Source organism: Protomyctophum parallelum (assembly GCF_964188405.1).
Source record: "Protomyctophum parallelum genome assembly, chromosome: 7".
Taxonomy (NCBI): domain Eukaryota; kingdom Metazoa; phylum Chordata; class Actinopteri; order Myctophiformes; family Myctophidae; genus Protomyctophum; species Protomyctophum parallelum.
Window position 1 is genome coordinate 40732442 of NC_139705.1, and position 20280 is coordinate 40752721.

A 20280-nucleotide genomic window follows, 5' to 3' on the forward strand; every position below is an offset into this window, starting at 1 on the left:
CACCAAGTGAGCTTCGTATTTTGACAGGAACAGATCAGGGGAAGAGATTCCGAAAATAGCTGTCATTACATTTGGTTCAAATGGTACCCCAACACTACTCGACATAGTGTCAAAGATCTTAGTCCAACACCTACGTAAAGAGGGGCCGAACGACACCTATCACACGGGATCAATATCACCATATATTTTGGATAACCTAACTTTAGTGAAATGCACACGATGGATGATTTTGCATTGGATTAGCCCATGCCTCGCACAAATGGAAGAAGAGTGGACAAGACGTAAAATATCTTCCCAATCACCATCTGAGATTTATTCTCCTAAATCCTCTTCCCATCTGTTCTTAATATTTTCTATTGAAGTAGGCTGCAAAGAGAAAATACAATTGTACATAACCGATATTAGGCCCTTTGTGCTCGACAATGGAGTTAAGAAGGAATCAACCACAGTGGCCTCTGAAGGTTTGGAAATACAGGGTTAAGGCTACGCACAAAACTGCTAATCTGAAGATATCGAAAGAAGTGTTGATTTGAAAGGGAATATTTCCCAGACAGCTGTTGAAAGGAGGCAAATACCTTGTCAATATACAGATCACTGAGCTTTGTAATACCAAGTGATGACCATAAAGAGAAGGAATTATCACTCAAAGCTGGATGGAATATAGGGTTTGCTGTTATTGGGGCAAGGAAGGACTGGGCCTGTAGACCAAAGTGGCGCCTGAATTGATTCCAAATTTTAAGTGTGGATTTGACAATATATATAAGAGCAGTTAACGAGGCAGGCCTTACTGAGGAAGATTCCATCTCAATCCATGCTGGACGTAAAGATGATTTCTCCAACATCAGCCAATGTTGCAAAATTCTAAGATTGGCTGCCCAGTAATAAAACCTAAAGTTAGGTAGGGCTAACCCACCCTGAGGTTTGGGTCTTTGTAATAATGTTTTACTGATCCTGGGAACTTTTTTATTCCAAATAAATTCTGAGATCATGCGATCAATTTTATCAAAAAAAGAGAGGGGGAGAAAAATGGGCAGGCACTGGACAAGATAAGAGAACTTTGGGAGAGAATAGAGACCACCGTTCAAAATCTTCCTGGAAACGAGTCAGTAAAGTACCACAATTATATTTGAATAAATCTTCAAACTTGTCTCTAATCTGAATACCAAGGTATTTAAAACCATTCAGAGCTATTTTAAATGGAAAATTGCTCAGCGGGTAATTACGTGCGGCTGCGTTTAATGGGAGTAACTCACTTTTATCGAGATTCAGCTTATAACCAGAGATGCGGCCAAATGAGGAGAAAATATCAAGTATCGCCGGAATGGACGTAGATATGTCAGAAATATACAAAAGTAAATCATCTGCATGTCAGAAATATACAAAAGTAAATCATCTGCATAAAGGGATGTTCGCTGCTCAGTGCCATTTCTAACTATACCCGTTATGCAAGGGCTTGATCGAAGTGCAATAGCCAACGGTTCGATGGCGATATCGAACAGAAGTGGACTCAAATTACAGCCCTGCCTGGTCGAGCGATACAGTGGGAATTGTGCTGAACGGGTATTATTGGTCCTTACTGATGCAGTAGGAGATGTATAAAGCAGTTTCACCCAAGACACAAAGTTGACCCCAAATCCAAACTTCTCCAATGTACTAAAGAGGTACCCCCATTCCACACGATCAAACGCTTTGGCTGCGTCGAGCGAGATAACAACCTCCGGGCTAGCTGAGGGGGCGGGGCTATATAGAACATTAAAGAGACGCCTGATATTAAAAAATGAATATCGATTCTGAACAAACCCTGTCTGATCCGGCGAAATTATGGTTGGAAGGACAGATTTAAGGCGCATAGCTAAGAGCTTGGACAAAAGCTTTAGATCCACAGATAGCAAGCTAATAGGACGATAGCTAGAACAAGATAAGGGGTCCTTGTCTTTCTTCAATAATAATGAAATTGAAGCCTGGGTGAGGGATGGTGGTAAACTGTGTGAATTAAATGATTCCGTATACATATCAATTAGAATAGGTGCTAATTTCTCAAAAACCTTCTTATAAAATTCAACTGGATAACCATCTAAACCTGGGAATTTTCCACTAGCAGCTCTTCTAAGCTCATCAATACTGACCGGCCCATCCAGCTTCTGAGCTACCTCTGGACTCAATTTGGGTATGTCCAATAAATTAAAAATTATCATAAGCAGAGGGATCAGTGGTTTGCTCAGATGTATACAGGGAAGTATAAAATTGTTTAAATTGCTCGTTAATCTGCTTAGGATCTGTTGTTACACCAGCAGGAGTTCGAACTTGTGGGATCTGATGGGAGGCAGAGGCCTGTCGTAACTGATGAGCCAGTAGCTTGCTAGCCTTATCCCCATGTTCATAATAATTAGATCTAGATTTAAGTAATAAGTCCTCTACGTGAGCAGAGGAGAGTATGTCAAATTTAGCTTGGAGAGAAATACGTTCTTTATAAAGATCAGGTGAGGGTTGAGTGGAATGTATACTATCCAATTGACTTATTTGTTTAGCCAAACTACTCTCAAATGCACTATACAAAATTATTTCACCTCTTACACTAGTTCTGGAAGATGATCTATCCAACTCTGGGTTAATCCAGGAGTTAAAATCCCCCCCCAATAGGAGGTAGTGTGTCGACATATCAGGTAATTTAGCAAACAATGTTTGAAAAAAGTTCTCATTATCCCAATTTGGACCATATACGTTAGCCAGGATGACTGGGGTGTTGTATAATGTTCCTGTAACAAACACAAATCGTCCACCCGGATCTGAAACAACATCGGAAGAAATGAAACCAATAGATTTATGAATCAAATCACCCCTCTAGATTTTGATTGGAATGATGAATGATAAATAATAAATAATAATAATAATAATAAATAGACCTCTGCAGTTCCAGCTACAGAACTTGAGCATACCTCCCGACTGCGGCACAGCTCTAGGTTGGGTCATACAGCAAACATAGGGATGAAAAATGCCTGAGAACACATGCTGGATGCAAAGCACATAAAATACAACATAACAAGACAGGGCGACCAAGCCAAGAGGACAAACAAACAACAAAACAAATAACCCTCCCTACCCCCCACCCCCCTCCCTCCCTACGCTGAAGCATCCCCATTAAAGAGACACGCGCAAAATGACTGCTATAACCCTTACAAAAGCCAACCTATGGCGGTGCGTTGGTAACGGGGATCGATGAAGTGTCCAGCGAACCCCACCCGACCCCCCTTCAATTGAAAGAACAAAAATAAAAACGGCTTGTATAAAAATAATGAATTAGAATAGGTGATTTGATCCTTGTTAACGATCAATGCTGCCGGTGCAGCAGATTAATCCTGTCCAAGTGCAACCAAAACCCAACCAAACTGAACCAGAAGGCTGGTATATGAATCCTAGCATGAAATGTCTTTGATTTGTAAATAAACAAAAATATTAATATTACAAATAACAAATGAAATAATAATGTCATAACAACATCAAAGTCTCGTTACAATCAGTGATATCAATAAGGCATACATGTATCACAGTATTATATTTCAGTCACACACACACACACACACACACACACACACACACACACAAGAGGTAAATCAATGCTACTCTTGTCTGTGCTTCAAACCCAACCTGTAGATTGCCTCAAACATAACAAGCTTGGCAAATGCTGCCCTCTTGGGGCCTCTATCTGAACTAAAAGTATTGGAGGGCCAATATAAATAGACTCAGTGACAGAACAAAAAAAATGCTAGATTCAACCAAGCCCTATACCACTAGATAAAAATAATGAAATAAAACAAAACAAAATCATCACTGAAACAGTGATGCCTATCCAAAGAACCATTCCTAAGAATGTATACATTCAACATGAACGTCAGCACAGCGCCACTCCTCTGCCCTCCACAAATATTAGTAGCCCAGTCACATAGCCTACTGCATTAAATATACTAACTAACCTCCCATCCCAAAGAAATAGCATACATAGTACACACATACACTTGTACATACATACACACTCATTAAATAAATAAAATAGTAAAACAAAATAATATCGTGTATCTTGTATAGAAATAGTGCAAAATAGAATGATGGCAGGAGGTTGAATGATCAAGAAAAAATATACAAAAAAAATAAAAAATAGAAAACTGTCAGTCAATGCTGTCCTTTCCTAGAGTGAAAATATTATAGGCACGTCTCATCAGTAAAGAAAAAAAACATAATAATAATAAATAAATAAACGAGGTCAATACAATCTAATCTGTTATAAAAAAATCAAAGAGTTTAAAAAATAAAATAGGCATAAAGTGTCATTAAAGTGTCCTTTACCTGAAATAGAAAATATAGCTAGTCAGTAGGCCTACCGCAAATGTTATGAGGGCAAAAAGAATGGAGTGAGCCACATCAAGTCGAGTCATGAGATCCAGCAGCAGCAGCAGCCTCTGTTGTTGTGGGGATGTTGTTACTGACATATTCCATTGCCTTCACTGGGTCTTTGAATTCCCTGGTGGCGGCTCCGTTGAGTGTGATGAGGAAACGGCTCGGATGAACGAACCCGTACCGTACATTGTCTTGGTTTCGAAGACGAAGTCGGACATCTTTGTAGGAGGCGAAGGTCTTGGCGTCCCTCGCTGTTCGGTCCGGGGAGATGCTGATTCTTTGCCCTTTATAGTCATACGGCCCATGTTGTCGCGCCTTGCGTAGGACCTCAACACAGTCCTGGTCGTAGTGGAGTTTTGCGACAATGACCCGCGGCTTCCCGTCTCTCATTGGAGCTAGGCCTCTGTGTGAGCGGTCTACCAGGAACTCTTTTTGGTCGTTTATGAGATCTTTCAGGAGTTTGGAAATGGCAGTAGGGCTACACGAGCCAGGTCTCTCACCCAGTCCTACCACACGAATATTTGACCTACGCATCCTCGATTCAGTGTCATTGCATTTCTCTTTTAATTCTTCCTGCTCCGCTGCGAGTTTAGCCACCGTAGCTTCCATCGGAACTACAATATCCGTCCATGTTGACAGGCCGTCCTCCACATCTTTAACAGCAGTCTTCATAGAGTCCACGTCAGAGCGGATGAATGCCATGTTGTTTTTAAGCTCCTGTAGCTCGCGTTGTAACTCATCCCTTAGCGACTTGAATTCTTCAGAAAACACACTCTTTAGCTCAGATTTAAGTATAGAGGAAATGTCCGCTCTCAGCTCAGCAAGAATGTCGGCTTTCAACATAGCGGAGTCCATATTCGGCTCCTCCCCCGGGCTGGGTGGGTGTTCTCCGGTCTCAGTAGCACTCTGCTCCGAGGAGTCCTCGGGGCCTGTGTATCGGTATTTGCGGAGATTCCGTCGGACCATGCCCCCTGAGTTGTAGTAGGCACTGGAAGCACTCAGACTTGCTCTCGAGTAGTTTTAAAACTAGTTAAAACTGTTTCAACACCGGGAGTGAAAATAATATACCGTAAAATAATACTTTTAAAAGGGGTCTGGCCCAGGCCGTAGCGTAACGGTCTGGGCACCGGACTGGTGATCCAGTCGCGGTGTGCCGCGGGTTCGACTCCCGGACCCGACACGGCCTTTACCGCATGTCATCCCCCCATCTCTCTCCCGTTTCCTGTCAGCCTACTTTCTATCCCTTAAAAAATCAATAAAGGCGTAAGCCGCAAAAAATATCTTAAAAAAAAAAAAAAAAAAGGGGTCTGGCAGGAGCTCTTCAACACGCGTCTTACTCCATTGCTGGCTCCGCCCCTCCCAAGTACCATCTGCCTGCTCACACATTTGAAATATTTAAAAATATATATGTTTTATTCGGGGGGGGGGGGTCTAATGTCAATGCCGACACCTTGGACGTGAACAAGATATCTTGAAAATTACTGGCTGGATTGTCATGGAATAATATACGCCTTCATGATCCCCTGAACTCTACTGATTTTGGTGACACCATGGCCTTTACCTCTAGTGCCACTGTAACTGTTGGCATATATTTGCTTACCCATCCTGGCGGAGATATGCACTCTGCAGTGTGTGCCTTTCTAGCTGAATGTTTAGTTTTTAGTTTAGTTTAGTTTGCACATACATTTTTAAAACAGCAGGGTAAAAACAAAAGGGAAGAAATATTTGTATATGGAAAGGAAGATAGGGCCTACATAAAAATCTGAACAAGATGTGGCGAATGTAACGTTAACTCATCCAAGTCTAGTACTAATTACAGTGGGGTGGGGGGTTCATTTGTGGCACTGCTAGTGAGAGTGTGCTCAAAAGATGCATGTCGGTGACCGAATGTCGGTCAGTTGTGTAAAGAGAAGCACAGCATGTAAGTGGCCGCTAGCAGACTTTTTAGAGACTCTTAATCTTGGTATACAAGAAGCAGATGAAAGCTTAAAAGGTACGTAGCGTATGCTTTTTATTTATCTTATATTGCCTGTAGATGTCCCATGTAAACCAATAAGGCATGATATTTATTTTGCAGGCTAAACAGTAAACATAATGACTGCTGGTACATTAGCAAAAAATCTACTATTTGGTTGTAAAACACGAAAGTGCAAGACAGGCTGAAAGCAGAGCTTGTTACATGATAGGATGTGCTGAGCTGAGCTGGACCACACCGGAGCCAATTACGATGTTGGTCTTGATGGAGGAGCCAGTATACAAGAGGCTACTCGGGGAGAGAAGGCTACAGGTCTACAACTCTTGTGTGGCGAACACCACCATCCATTTGAGTACTGGAGTACTGTAGCCTGTCTCTTCATGAGTCACAACACCCTCAGTCAAACGGGGCATAAAAAAAATATATATATTTCTCTGTGCTGATCTGTGGATTATCACTGATCCTGCCTGCAAAGCAAACCGTTTTTAAGGGTATCTGTCATGCTAGCTTGCTCCGGCCCCACCCTGGAGACGAGAGCGAGGGTCATGAGACTGGAAAGGCTGACAAAAACAAATCTTTAATCAATAACCAAGCCCTCAACGCAAACCCCTCTCTCTTCCGTCTCTGTCTCCCAGCGCTCTGGGAGTGACAGTTTTTCCTTTTAATCTGTGCCCACATTGTGGAGAAATTGCGAGTTAATGTTTCGGTTATAGCGCATTACAGAAAAGGAAAAAAAAAAAAAAAAAAAGACAGTAGACTGTGAATATCCAAGTGTATAAGTACCAACGATTATCCATTTTCAATTATATTAAGATACATGATAACTCAATTATTAACCCGATTCTGTCGACAGACGACAGGATGTTTTCAATTGCAAAGTAAAACTTAAAAGTAATTTGAAATGTGCACAGCCTTTATCTGGACGTCTCTGTCTCTTTGGGTTGGATGGCAGAGTTTAGCTCTAAACTCATCCTAGTTAGTTAGTATAATGGGGGCATTTATTAATGCTTACATCAACTGATGTGAGATTAGTCACACTAAACAACCCCCCCCCCCCCCCCCCAACCAAAAAACTAAACAAAACAACAGAATGTAGAATTCTGTCTGCACAATGTGGGTTTTCTGCAGTACCTTTACTTTTACTTACAGGCAACTCACATCAAGCAAAGGACAAGAATGCTGACTCTATACAAAAAATGAAACAAGGCTACACACACACACATGTGCGTGAGTGCGAACACACACACACACACACACACACACACACACACACACACACACACACACACACACACACACACACACACACACACACACACACACACACACACACACACACACACACACACACACACACACACAGAGTCTATGTGTCTGTTAACCCCAAGACTGCACAAATGGAAACAAAAGGTCCCTCATGGGTCCATATGGTTCCATTTCTCCAGTCTTGGGAGTTAAATTAGCAGTGAAGCCTTGACGGCATACAATGCACCATGAGGATGCTCTCTGGGGATTTCGTGGTGCGTACGAGGTCCCACATATAGCTTAATGCAGCATACAAGTCTATCAAATCAACAAGATCATTAAAGTGTAATTGTTTTGCAAACTGCTACAAGCAGTGTTGACAAAATATGATGCCTGTAGTGTAATTGAAGTGAACCGTGCCGTTATGCTGACAAAGCACTCCGATTTTAAAGTAAAAACTAACAGAACTAGCTATAGTTCCTCCAGAAACGCTCTCTCGTCCTCTGCTGATGCCGCCGCCCGTGGAAGCAGAACCGATGCCTGGTGGCATATTGTCAGAGCCACGCGAGGATAGTCTGATCATTTTAGTTCCGTTTTACATATACGGAAAATTACACTGATGAATTAAGATCGTTTCAGTGAGGGGAACCTAGATAATGCAACGTTAAATCTGATTTTGTGTCATTGCGCTTATATTTTTTTGTCAGGGGGGGATTTGGAATAATTATGAAAATAGAAAATAAATAAATAAACTAAACCCCAATTCCCCTGTTTGACACACACACACACACACACACACACACACACACACACACACACACACACACACACACACACACACACACACACACACACACACACACACACACACACACACACACACACACACACACACACACACACACACACACACACACACACACACACACACACACACACACACACACACACACACACACACACACACACACACACACACACACACACACACAAAGGAATCACACAGCCAGGCGAGGTGCAGTTTCTGCAGCATGCAGTTGTCTTTACCAAACCGACAAAATACCAACAAATAAATAAAACAATAACACATATGTTAACATATCACTGGTCTGTGATGGGATCTGTTAGATATATAATACAAGGTGAGATGTGTATGTAATAGAGGTCTTATAACCACTCAACCCTATTAACTATAGGGACCCCCCGATCGCCTATTCCGACCTGCCCAGAATAGGTACACTAGGGACGGTGTGGTTAAACCACTTTAAACTTGGTTGTCAATTTTTTGAGCATGATATTATAGGTGAAAATGGTTAAAGATGGTCAGAAATTGACAAAGATTACACTTAAGTGGTTTAATGATGGCACTCTTTCAGTTCTTAAACTGTGATGCCGTGTTCTGAATGGCGTGGGAGCTGGTAACTGCCAAGTCTGGCAGAGACGAGAGCGATTAAATAACACAGTTACTAAACATCACTTTCACTCCAAAAGCACAGTTGGCCTCGCAGGAGGTCAGTACACAAAAAAAAGCAGTTATTGGGAAGTTTTGCGAAGATATGGCAGGTTGGGATGATGACAGAACTATGTCCACATGATAATCAAATTATGTACCTACTGCTAAACCTTGCCAACGAACCAAATAGAAACATCACAATGCAAGACCAGTCCAGCAGTGGACAGTGATCTACTCGAGTACTGCAGTGCACTTACTGTATATTCATCTGTACTTGACTATTTGTATATTTCAAAAGAAACATATTGTACTTTTGACCCCAATATATTTCTAGGAGGGGGAAAAAGCACATTAAGCCCCTATTTCAATTCTAGTGAAAATAGCAGTTGCAGATTTACTGTACAAGCTCCCAACGTGTCGACACTGTGAACTACTGTAGATCTGCTATTTTCATTATGTCTAAATAGATTTGAACACAGCAATGCATCGATATTAAAAAATTAAATTAAATTGAAAATTTGCTTTTTTGAATTTGTTTTATTTAGCTAAAATAAAATAATTTGGCTGAGCAACTTTCACTTGCAGTTGAGTAATATTTGACCAGGAGTATCTACACTACAGTACTGGGGGTTGTAACTTTGTCTACCACTACACCAGTCCAAGTACACTGAGGAGATTTGGAACATAATACCTCGCCTCATAGGGGTGCATACTGGTTAGACATGGGTTAACGTTAGGTTTAGGTGTGCTGTCCCGTGGGAGGTTAGGGTTAGGGTGAGGGTTTGAGATAGGTTGTAGTTGTAGGACTAATGATTGGTCTAACCAATGACTAGTCTATGGTCTAAACCAAAAACTGTCTAATCTAAGTACTGCACGCCGCTTCATATCATTTCTAAAATATTGTCTTCTACAAGGAAGAGACCGAGTACCACTAGCATTTAGACCACCCCCCTTCTCCCTGTACTGAAAAGTGAACGGGGCTGTTTGATTAGACCTGAACCCAGTCGGCTGCCCAGGGAAACCTGAGCGGCGGTTTACTACGACGAAGGGCAAATTAAGCGGTGTCACATTTCCCTGGCAGTAATAACAATGATTGGCTAATGCTCCACAGGCTAGTTTCCTTAGAGCCTGATGGCTCTTGATGGGGGACAGGCGAGCGGATGCCTAGACTTACAATAGCTACAGTTTTAGTGGGGGAACCGGGAAACCAATTATCTTTATCATTTGGCCTATAGCCTGTTTCACAATCACAACACTCGTACATACAGGGGAAATTATCTGCCCGCCCACGAGCCATAACGTCTCAGTGAACTTCGCTACGTTGTTGCTATGTTACGGCAACAAACTACAAAGCAAATGCTGCGTTGCTTCCAGCATCTGTATTCAAGATGAACGTTTGACCCGCTACGCACAACGTCTCAGTATGAAGTTTGTCTGCATGTTTCCTTCTAGCATGGTAGAAGACGGGAAAGGCACAGACTTAGATTGGATTTGTGTTCCCAGTCAGACTGGCAGCCCAAATCAGATATTTGGCCTGTCTAGATTGGAATAAGATTGGTTTTTATCAAGTCTGAACGGCAAAAATAAGTAGGTGGAAACAGATTTTTGTGAATGTGATTTCAAAAACATTCCTACAGTATAGGTGATTTGAAATATGATTCTTGGAATCTGATTTCTAAAGACGTGTCTCAGTCTGGACTCTCTGACACTGAAGTATAAGTTACATATTATTCACGCCTACTGTAGGTCATTGCGTTGTTACCGCAGACGCACAAATGCAGATAGGTTGCCGATATGTCTGACTACACAAATCTGACCCGATTACCTCAAATAGCAGTGTGGCTATAGTCAGTCCTAAAGGTGCGATTTGAGTCTGTAACAGAGCGTTACAAGACGGCATCAGACAACATGTTAGATATGTGGTATGGCGGGCGGGCGGCATCTATTGTTTTACAGAGGAAGCGTTTGGCCAGGGTTGGCTGCCTCATGGCGTGCGGGTAGAGGTGGCTGTTAGTGAAATAAAGGAAGACTGCGACCAAGTGAAACGTCGAGAGAGGGAGAAAAAAATAGGTAAAGACTAAAAATAAAAAGGCCTATTACTAGAAGTTCAACAAACATGCACACACGCTTAACTGACTGCAACAAACTAAAAATGACTCCTTATGTGTTCTCAGCCCTCAGCGAGCTCAGCCAGCCATGAAAATCCCATCTCAAGGAGAGCAGAGGTGAGGTCTCTCTCTCTCTACCTCTTTTTCTCCACCCCTTTTTCTCTCTTGCTCACACACACACACACACACACACACACACACACACACACACACACACACACACACACACACACACACACACACACACACACACACACACACACACACACACACACACACACACACACACACACACACACACACACACACACACACACACACACACACACACACACACACACACACACACACACACACACACACACACACTTTCTAGCCTTATCTAAAATACTCCCACAATTACTGAGATGATTGCTTAGATCAATGGTTTACCTGCCGCATGCGGCAGCTTTGGAAATGTCCCAGTGATACGGAAACCTCCAGGCAAGAATGTATTAAACAGGGTGTCTGACATGGGGTGGTGGTGGTGATGAGGGGGGAAGGGGATCAGGGGATGGTTGGTGGGGTAGGATCCTGTAATACCACGCAATAACACGAGGGAAAACAGCAAGGCTGGCGGAAACTATTGTCAGTCACAGCTGTCACACATGAGGGGTTAATGCATACGTCTATCAGCAATGTTCCCGTTACAGTCTATATCTATGTGCACCGGCAGCCTTCCGCCACTAAATCCCCTCCACGCGCTTTTTTAAAAGCTGCCAAAAGCTTTGGTACAGCAGAGCACTTCTAGTGACAGACATGGAAGGGGGGGAGAGAGAGAGAGAGAGAGAGAGAGAGAGAGAGAGAGAGAGAGAGAGAGAGAGAGAGAGAGAGAGAGAGAGAGAGAGAGAGAGAGAGAGAGAGAGAGCGTAACAAGGGGGTTCGTGGGTGATTTCAAACTCTCTATTTAGAAATGACACAATACATGAGCACACTTAATTACCCTGACTCTGGTGTAGATCAACACACAGTCCTCAAGTAGCGGAGGAGAGAGTACGACTGGTGTATTCATTAAGCATGAAGGGGCTCCTTTCTACTGAGACACAATCGGCCCGTTACACAGGACAGTCTTTTCATTGGAGTGGAGACAGCGGCTAACTCTAATGGAGGCTCTCGGAGGAGAATTCAGGAGAGAGGAGTTGGACTTTGGACTCATGGCCTGCACAGCTGGAAACTGTGCATCCCGCTCAGCAGTTATCTTAACCACATGAACCCTAGCGTCCCAATTCTGGGAACGTCATTATAGGCGTTCAGTGGAAATAGGCGATCATTTGTCGGAAATAGCCAATCTACTAGATTGGCTAGTAGAAGGAAGGCGCCGAGTATAGATCCCTGGGGGACGCCAGTCAACGAATATAGGGTTTAAGTGGTTTAAGCTCGATATGATGATGCAGGTGAACGTCAATCTCAGAACGTGCTCCGTCTTGACAGGCACAGAGACACAGCTCTGCTCTTTTTCCTCTTCTTTTCTTTTGTGAAAACTAATTTTTGCAAGACCAAGAAACAGTAAGGGGGCAGGGGGGACTGTAATTGATGGGTTGACGTGTAAGCATCGTCTCCGAGGGTCCGCTCAGGTCCTGATCCCCTAGCCTCAACCTGAAACAATCACTCTTAGTTAACGACAACACTTCAGCTATTGACAGCGTGATCCCGTTAAAGTAGACACTTCAATCAACAGAGCATCGCTCCTTAGAGAAGCACCCAGAGGAGGGTTGGAAGGGAAAGGGGGGGGTGGATAGGAGAGGATAGCAGGGGGAGGGGTATGTGGACTGATGTCATCAAGAAGTAAATAAATGAATCAATGAATGAATAATAGATGGGCCCGCTAGTGGCCTCTTGGAGCAGCGATGCAGTATTAATAACGGTGCTCTTACTGTTCATCTCTGTGTCATCACTGATACTCTTAGGTGGACCGTGGGCAGCATAACACACTGCTGATCTGTACATTCGATCCGGATTACGAATTTTCTTCAGTCCTTCAGGAGGCAAAGAGAGAAGTAGAGAAAAATCGAGCAAAAGAAGAAGCATTCTCCAACCTTATACGACAAAACTATAAGGCAATCCTCAGCACATGCAAACATACACAGCAACACAACAACCCTAAACAGCATGTCTACACACACAAAGACACAATAGTGGGTACCATTTGCTAGACAGAGAAATATTAAGCTAAAACATAAATAATAATAATAATAATAATAAACATTAGTTATTTTATGATAAAGCATGATTCTAGTTCATTTGCAACTGTATATGGTGGTCTAGTGACAAGCCAACGGGCCAACAATCAGAGTCATTGTAGCTCTGTCCCCGTTTGATTCGGGTCGATCATGTCGACCCATCACATCAGAAGTAAACTGGATCAATCAATGTAATCAATCGTCAGAGGCCTTTTGAAGCAGCTGTTAAAGGTTTGTTAGAGACAGACATTAGGAGCGATATGTCTCAGCGACCACAGCCTCCCATCCATCCACGCCCCACTAATTCAATTATATCCAGCACCCGATTCCTCACCACAAAACTGAAAGAATCAGACATCTGACATCATGAGGAGTTTAAATTTGTCCTTCTTTACAAAATAGCGGGGGAAGTATTTATACTGTTGCAGCACAAGCACTTTTGTAAGTTAATGGCTGACTGCAGCTTTCTTGATGCTTTCTAACGCTTCACCCTGAACTTTGAGTGAAATGATAAAATCATAAAAACTTCTCAGAGCGCATTAAAATGAAAGAGGAATGGTAGCCCCCGTATGTCAAAGCAGTAATGGGAAATACATAATTTATTGTTTTTTTAACAGTCAATCGCTGTATTTGTTTCTGCTGTCATATAAAACGGAATTGCCTTTCTGTCTGATTTCATGTCACCATATAAGGAATGTAGTCTATGTACAATATGACAATTATGTCCAGTAAGCCCCATGTTCAAACATTGCGTGAAAGATTCATTCACTATATTTGAGGAAATGTGCTCGACCTTGCTTCACTGATTACTTGGCAAAAAAGTGACAAGGTATGAAAATATACTGAAACGTTAGAAGTTTGAAGGTCATTTCTCAAATAGGAGTGTTAGAAAGTAACCTTTCTGATAGGTGGCATGGCAACACAATTACTAGTAGGTTTTACAATGAGATCCAGCACTATACACTACATTTCTCAGATGGGGTCTGACATCTTTTAAGAGGCTTAATAATAAGAGTCTTGGCTGTAATAGACCCATCCAAAACATGCTGGGCTGTTCAGGCATATCAAATCTGCCATTACAGTAGCCTCTGGGTCCTTGTACTTCCCGCAGTATAGAACCACGGTGTGTGGGAAAGCCTTTCCTCCAGGGCCTGACAATCAGTTAGGTGGGGGAGAACTGCCCTGGATGTAAACATTAGACCACGGAGACTGGGTCGTGCCTCCTGGGCTTAACACAAGATGTGACCTACAGCTGTTATGGGCCTTCATAAGAACCTGCCAACACAGCTGAGTGATCGGTCCACACAACACAACACACACGGCTCAAGGACAAAAGGTTGTAGCTGTGGGTTTGCGGTGTGGGGTTCAGGCCTAGCCATGACTCCCTGACCTACAGTATTAAGCAATTCACAAAACTATCATTAAAAGCTGGAATAGATTTTAACTTGTAAGAAATTGTGTATTCATGATTAGCCTACGATGAATATTGAATGCAGAAATAAGGACCTGACTTGACAGTTCTATATAAAAGCTGTCATGCCCTAGTTTGCCAGAGACGACATTGTACACATGTGAAGGTATAAAGCACCCCCCCCCTCCACCACTGACCGACCTAACAGAAACACCAAAAATAACTTAACCTGCTCAGCAATGGGAGTTTGAAATCAGGGGCTACAGTAAAAAAAAAAGCTCCCAGTGACAGCAAGGCAGAGAGACATTAACAAATGTGGCCTATTTGTTTAGTCTGGCTATGTGGATGAATACATGTGGCCTGTACACCATGGTGAAGTCATTACTATCATAAAACTGGATGTCTTCATTTTTTTTCTTCTCATGGACAGACAGATACTACAAACAGACTGAGTGTGCTTGGCTCCTACTACTACAGCTCAATAGCACCCCCTGGTGGACACTTGTTTAGTGCCTGCCTGGCACATTGACAACCAAACAACTGGATTGTTATCATTGCCCAATTTGCCTCACACATGAATAGGGACCAATTCTTTATTGCTTCATTAACTTTAGTCTTATTTCCAAACTAATTATCAAACTCTGAAATATATCCCTCTGACAAGGGCCTATATAATCCACAAACTTGTCACAACTACTTAAATTGTACATGAATAGCAGCTATCTTTTACTTCCCCCTGAAGGAATCCTCTTTGCATTTAAGAAGCTATAGCTCTATTTGCCATCTGGAAACAGTGAAAGTTTATCTAAATAATGGACAATCTAAAAGTCTTGGCTTGCTCTTTGTCTCCACCCTGTGGGCCTATAAAAGTCCATAAATTTAAATAAATTGACAACGCAGGCATAAAAGAAAAGGAGAAACATATTGTGTTGACTAGTAACCATCATGCAACACTCCCTGAAATGATAGTTCAAAAGTTAGTAGCTACTGCTGCTCTACCATGCAGTTCACATTATACAACATTATTTTCAAAACTAATCATAAAAGCAACACAAAAAACTACATCAGCAAAATCTAAACAAATACACATGTCAAGTTGACGCGGTCAAAACATCTAGAAAGGAAGTGGTTGTATATTTTATAAGTTTATCCTTTATGTTTCCAAGGCAAAATGTGAAGCATATATATAGGCTACTACATTTTAGGTCTACTCATCGTGTCTAGCTCAAAATGTTGCCAATGACAGAAGGCTGACAGCTGGACATGCAGCGTCCCTTTAACTGCAGCCTATGTCTTATTATTTGGCTTGATATCTCATTAGGCCAAAGTTCATCATATTGGATTTCAGATAACATTTTACCCAGATAGTCAAATATTGCATTAAACGGTGAGACAAGACATATAGTCTTACTACTGCACATCCATTTATTTATTTATATAAATAAGGGTTAAATACAATATTGACATTGTTTGTCAGGTAGGCTATACATAAAGTGATCTGATGGACGAGCGCACCCCTGGACGTTCTCCGCAGTAGCCTATACAAGGTGTCGCTTGCCGAAAAAGAAAAGAAAAAAAACAAACAAAAATCACCGAACGTCCTATAACAACGCATCGCGTCGAAGCAGATTAGCGCTTTTCGGTAAGCGCCACCGTCGTGGAGCAGCCCATTAGCCCATACATTAAGTTGTGGTATTCTTCATCACAGCTGCGTGGCTGTGTGGCGGCATTCCGTCTCAAGTGCGACGGGCGAACGGACAACGCGTTTGTCTCTCAAAGTGAATATAGGTCAAGTATTAATTGGTGGCAGATAAAAATCACACCCGTGGATAAAATACATCACTTCTGACACGCAAATACGGACCACAAACTGTTATTATCGCCCAGAAAATGCTCATGCACGCTTTGAAGCGGGTTGAAGGACCTTCCTCAAGGATGGACGCGTAAATAAAAAATAAAATAAAAACACCTCGCAAGAAATATATACAGGCGATGCAAGCAGACTTGCTCAGATGTTTCGTAAAAAGGCATTCGAAATAAACTATAATCCACTGCATCAAATGCACTTAACAGCTTAACTAAAAATGCAACCCCTCTCTTCTGAAAGCTGGGTAATAAGAGAAGTTGGTCGATGGCAATGACATGCTGTCATTTGTACTTAAATGACCTGGAATCCTATAAAGTCACGTTGAGTAAATGCATAGGTTAGGATTTAGCACTTTAACCATACTGACCCGTGCGTGCTTTAAATGTAGTCTATACGATGGGAATAGTAGCTGCTAGAATGCAGGCTAATATTAGCTGGCTAGGTAATGATGTCTCCACGTTCAAGCTGCCTAGAATAAAGAAAATAACCGGAGCCGCGTTCTGCAAAAAACCGTCACTTGTCTTTACACGCATGTCGTTTTTGCACGACTTCGAGCTGTTCTGCATCATACCAGCAGTCATCCTGGTAAATTCATCCCGTTATATATCTCTTACCTTCCGACTTGTTTTCGGCAGCCATTTCCCCTTCACGCGCAACATCCTCCTCCTCCTCACGACCGTGGGTACCACGCGCGTGCACGGCGAGGACAGCACGAGGAGGGACCGGAGGAGAGGAGCAGCATCAGCCGAGTACCGACCAATACAAACTTACCATTGGCTGTGAGGAAGATGAGTGACAGTGATGCTCTGGAATTACTTATACAGTATGATGACAGCGTGATGAAGAAGCACTACTCCCTTATTGTTGCAACTCTAAATAAAACAACTGAGGCTATTGTCTGGAAAGTGTGCGACCAGGACGCCTTGGTAGAATATGATCAAATATTTATATGAATAAGAAAGGGGAAAAAGTACTATGTATTTACTAGGCACATAGCTTAAACTTGGCAGGCAATGTGAAAACGATCAAAACGTTACATCTTGGATGAATAGGCTATGACATAGCATTTATATAATATTTATATTTGTGTTTAGTATAGTAAATCAATGGCTACTAGTGTATATGTTCATTTCAAATTATTGTGAACATAGCGTTTACATGTAATGCCAGGAGTTATTCTCTGATGCGGACTGCTTGAATGGGTTGTTTTTGAACAGTGGTGCTGAACGGACAGCTCCTGTGTGCTACTATGTGATGTCACCGCAATAGATTGGTTCTGACAGGGATTGGAATGTAGCCTCATTCATACTCGTAGTATACGGAGTTGCTTGCAAAAAAAACCACACACACACACACACACACACACACACACACACACACACACACACACACACACACACACACACACACACACACACACACACACACACACACACACACACACACACACACACACATATATATATATATATATATATATATGGCCTTAACACCCGTGATACTTTTTGTTTATGCTCTATTGTGTATATTGCATCGATATAATGTTTTATTTTTCTCCCTCTCTAGCTTTTTGCATCTGTATTATTACTATATAATATCTTGTTAATGGCCATAGCTGTATCTCCTTTTTGTGTTTCTACTGCTGCACTGCTGTGCACTGCCTTTGGTGACTGCATTTCCCCTGTGGGATCAATAAAGGTCTGATGTTCCATGTCACAAATCCTAGTTATATCACTACTATTTGGACACAAAAACACTGAAATACCTCGTATCGCATGAAAAACAAAATAGCAGATGTACTAGCTCACATGTTGCAATATGACACATTAGTTCTTCTAGTTTAAGTGCAGATCTATTTGTTATTCGTCATAGAAGTATATAGGAATTAAGTGGTTAACTTTGTTTTACCTACTTCACCCTTTTCAGTGGCTGTTTTCAACAGATCTCATTAGGTGGCACATTATAAAAGCATGAATATCAAATGAGAATACTTTGTCAGTTTGTCAGTCACCCAAGCCACAGCAAGGAGGTGTCAGTTGCTACTATTCCCAGTGCTCAGAGACTTTAGACAGATGTCTAAATTTAACGAGGACGGGAAAAGAGGCGCACTAACTATGGCTAAGCAGCGATGACATAATACAATCTTAAAGTAAAACAAAAGATGGAGAGAAATAAATGGAATGAAGAGCGGTCAGTATAAGTGAAATGATATACCTATGTGGCCAGTACTAGCAGTAGTTTGAATTAACTTGCCTACTGATACAACAAGGACTATAAAACTTGAGTAAGGTGGTAAGGATTAAGAGCCGACTATCTAGGCCTGGGTCGTGGCTCAGCAGTCCAGGCACATTGGCCGGTAGTCCGAGTCTGGCAGTGTGCCGCGGGTTCGACTCCCGATCCCGACGGCCTTTACTGCATGTCACTCCGCCATCTCTCTCCCCCATTTCCTGTCAGCCTACTGTCTGTCCCTCTATAAAAAATATAAAATAAAAAGGCGAAAGCCACAAAAGAAAACATTAAAAAAGAGCCAACTATCTGGCCGTGTGGGATGAAACACTGCACACAAGGTTAGTCTATAAGCACACCGTGTGAAGATCACTGTACGCTAGATTAAAGCACTGCACTCTGTATGGAGAACACTGAACTTTGTTGCAGACACTAGAATAGGGAGGGGGCAGGGTGAAAAGCAAGGCTCACAGCTCAAATAATTAAGAAAAAACATACAGTAAGGAGGCACCAGATATAGGCACATATACAAACTACCAAGGAGAAAAAGCAGTGGCTGCTCTGTTGATCACAGCCAGTGTAAAAATAGGATCAGACTCTGGTGATGCAGTGGTAGGCTCTGTTCACCATCAAAATAAATTATTGTCTACACTTGAAAATAAAAAACAGGATCAGCCTAAAATACATAAAACAAGCACAATGAAGCATTAATGCACTTGTTATTGCCTACAGTAGTTCTAAACTGTATGCCCTATATAAGCAGGTAGACATTATAAGCTTGGGTTCAACAGGTTCTGATATCATTTACTGGTAAACATCTTCAATCCATCATTTTGATCAAATTTAATGTAATAAATAATAAAACAAGAAACCACAAGATCTGAGTGCATAAACCTTTAAGACGTGTAATTCCTAGCCTAAAATGTGCTCTCGTAGATGTAATACTGTACATCTACGAGAGTCTAAATTCTTTCTTCAAATACAATGCTGTTGGCAACATTTGTAACTGAATCACGCCCAAACATGAACAAATGTTATGTTGTGAAACCTGCACGAGTCCCTTTAGAATAACGTTTTTGCAACAGCAGGTCGCACTTACTATGATTGTGCATTTCCCGTCAGTTGTTTGGTTGGCCACGCCCCCATATATGGTCATGCCTCATGACATCATGTGATGTCATAAATATTAAGCCCATATATATGCATGGAGATCCCTGATGTCATCAATATTGGCCAGCAACTCTATACATCTCACCTCAAACCCTTAGATCTCCATATATGGAGCTGCACCTCGGGACCCTGTACACTCAAGACACGATCCATATATGGCCAGTACAGAATTCATTCCATATGTTGATCTGACCTCCCATGCTAAAGCGCCAGT

At 42.0% G+C, this 20280-nt stretch overlaps 1 protein-coding gene across 1 annotated transcript in view; it reads right to left on the reverse strand.

The window, feature by feature from the left end:
• The window catches only part of camta1a (calmodulin binding transcription activator 1a), a gene marked incomplete at both ends in the record, with an annotated part of 491338 nt that extends 473927 nt beyond the window's left edge, over positions 1–17411 (reverse strand). Inside the window, 2 exons of the mRNA XM_083769830.1 lie at positions 13087–13188; positions 17285–17411. Of these exons, the coding sequence (XP_083625956.1) occupies positions 13087–13188; positions 17285–17411 (229 nt within the window). The remainder of the gene's footprint in view (positions 1–13086; positions 13189–17284) is intronic.
• Positions 17412–20280: the final 2869 nt, after the last annotated feature.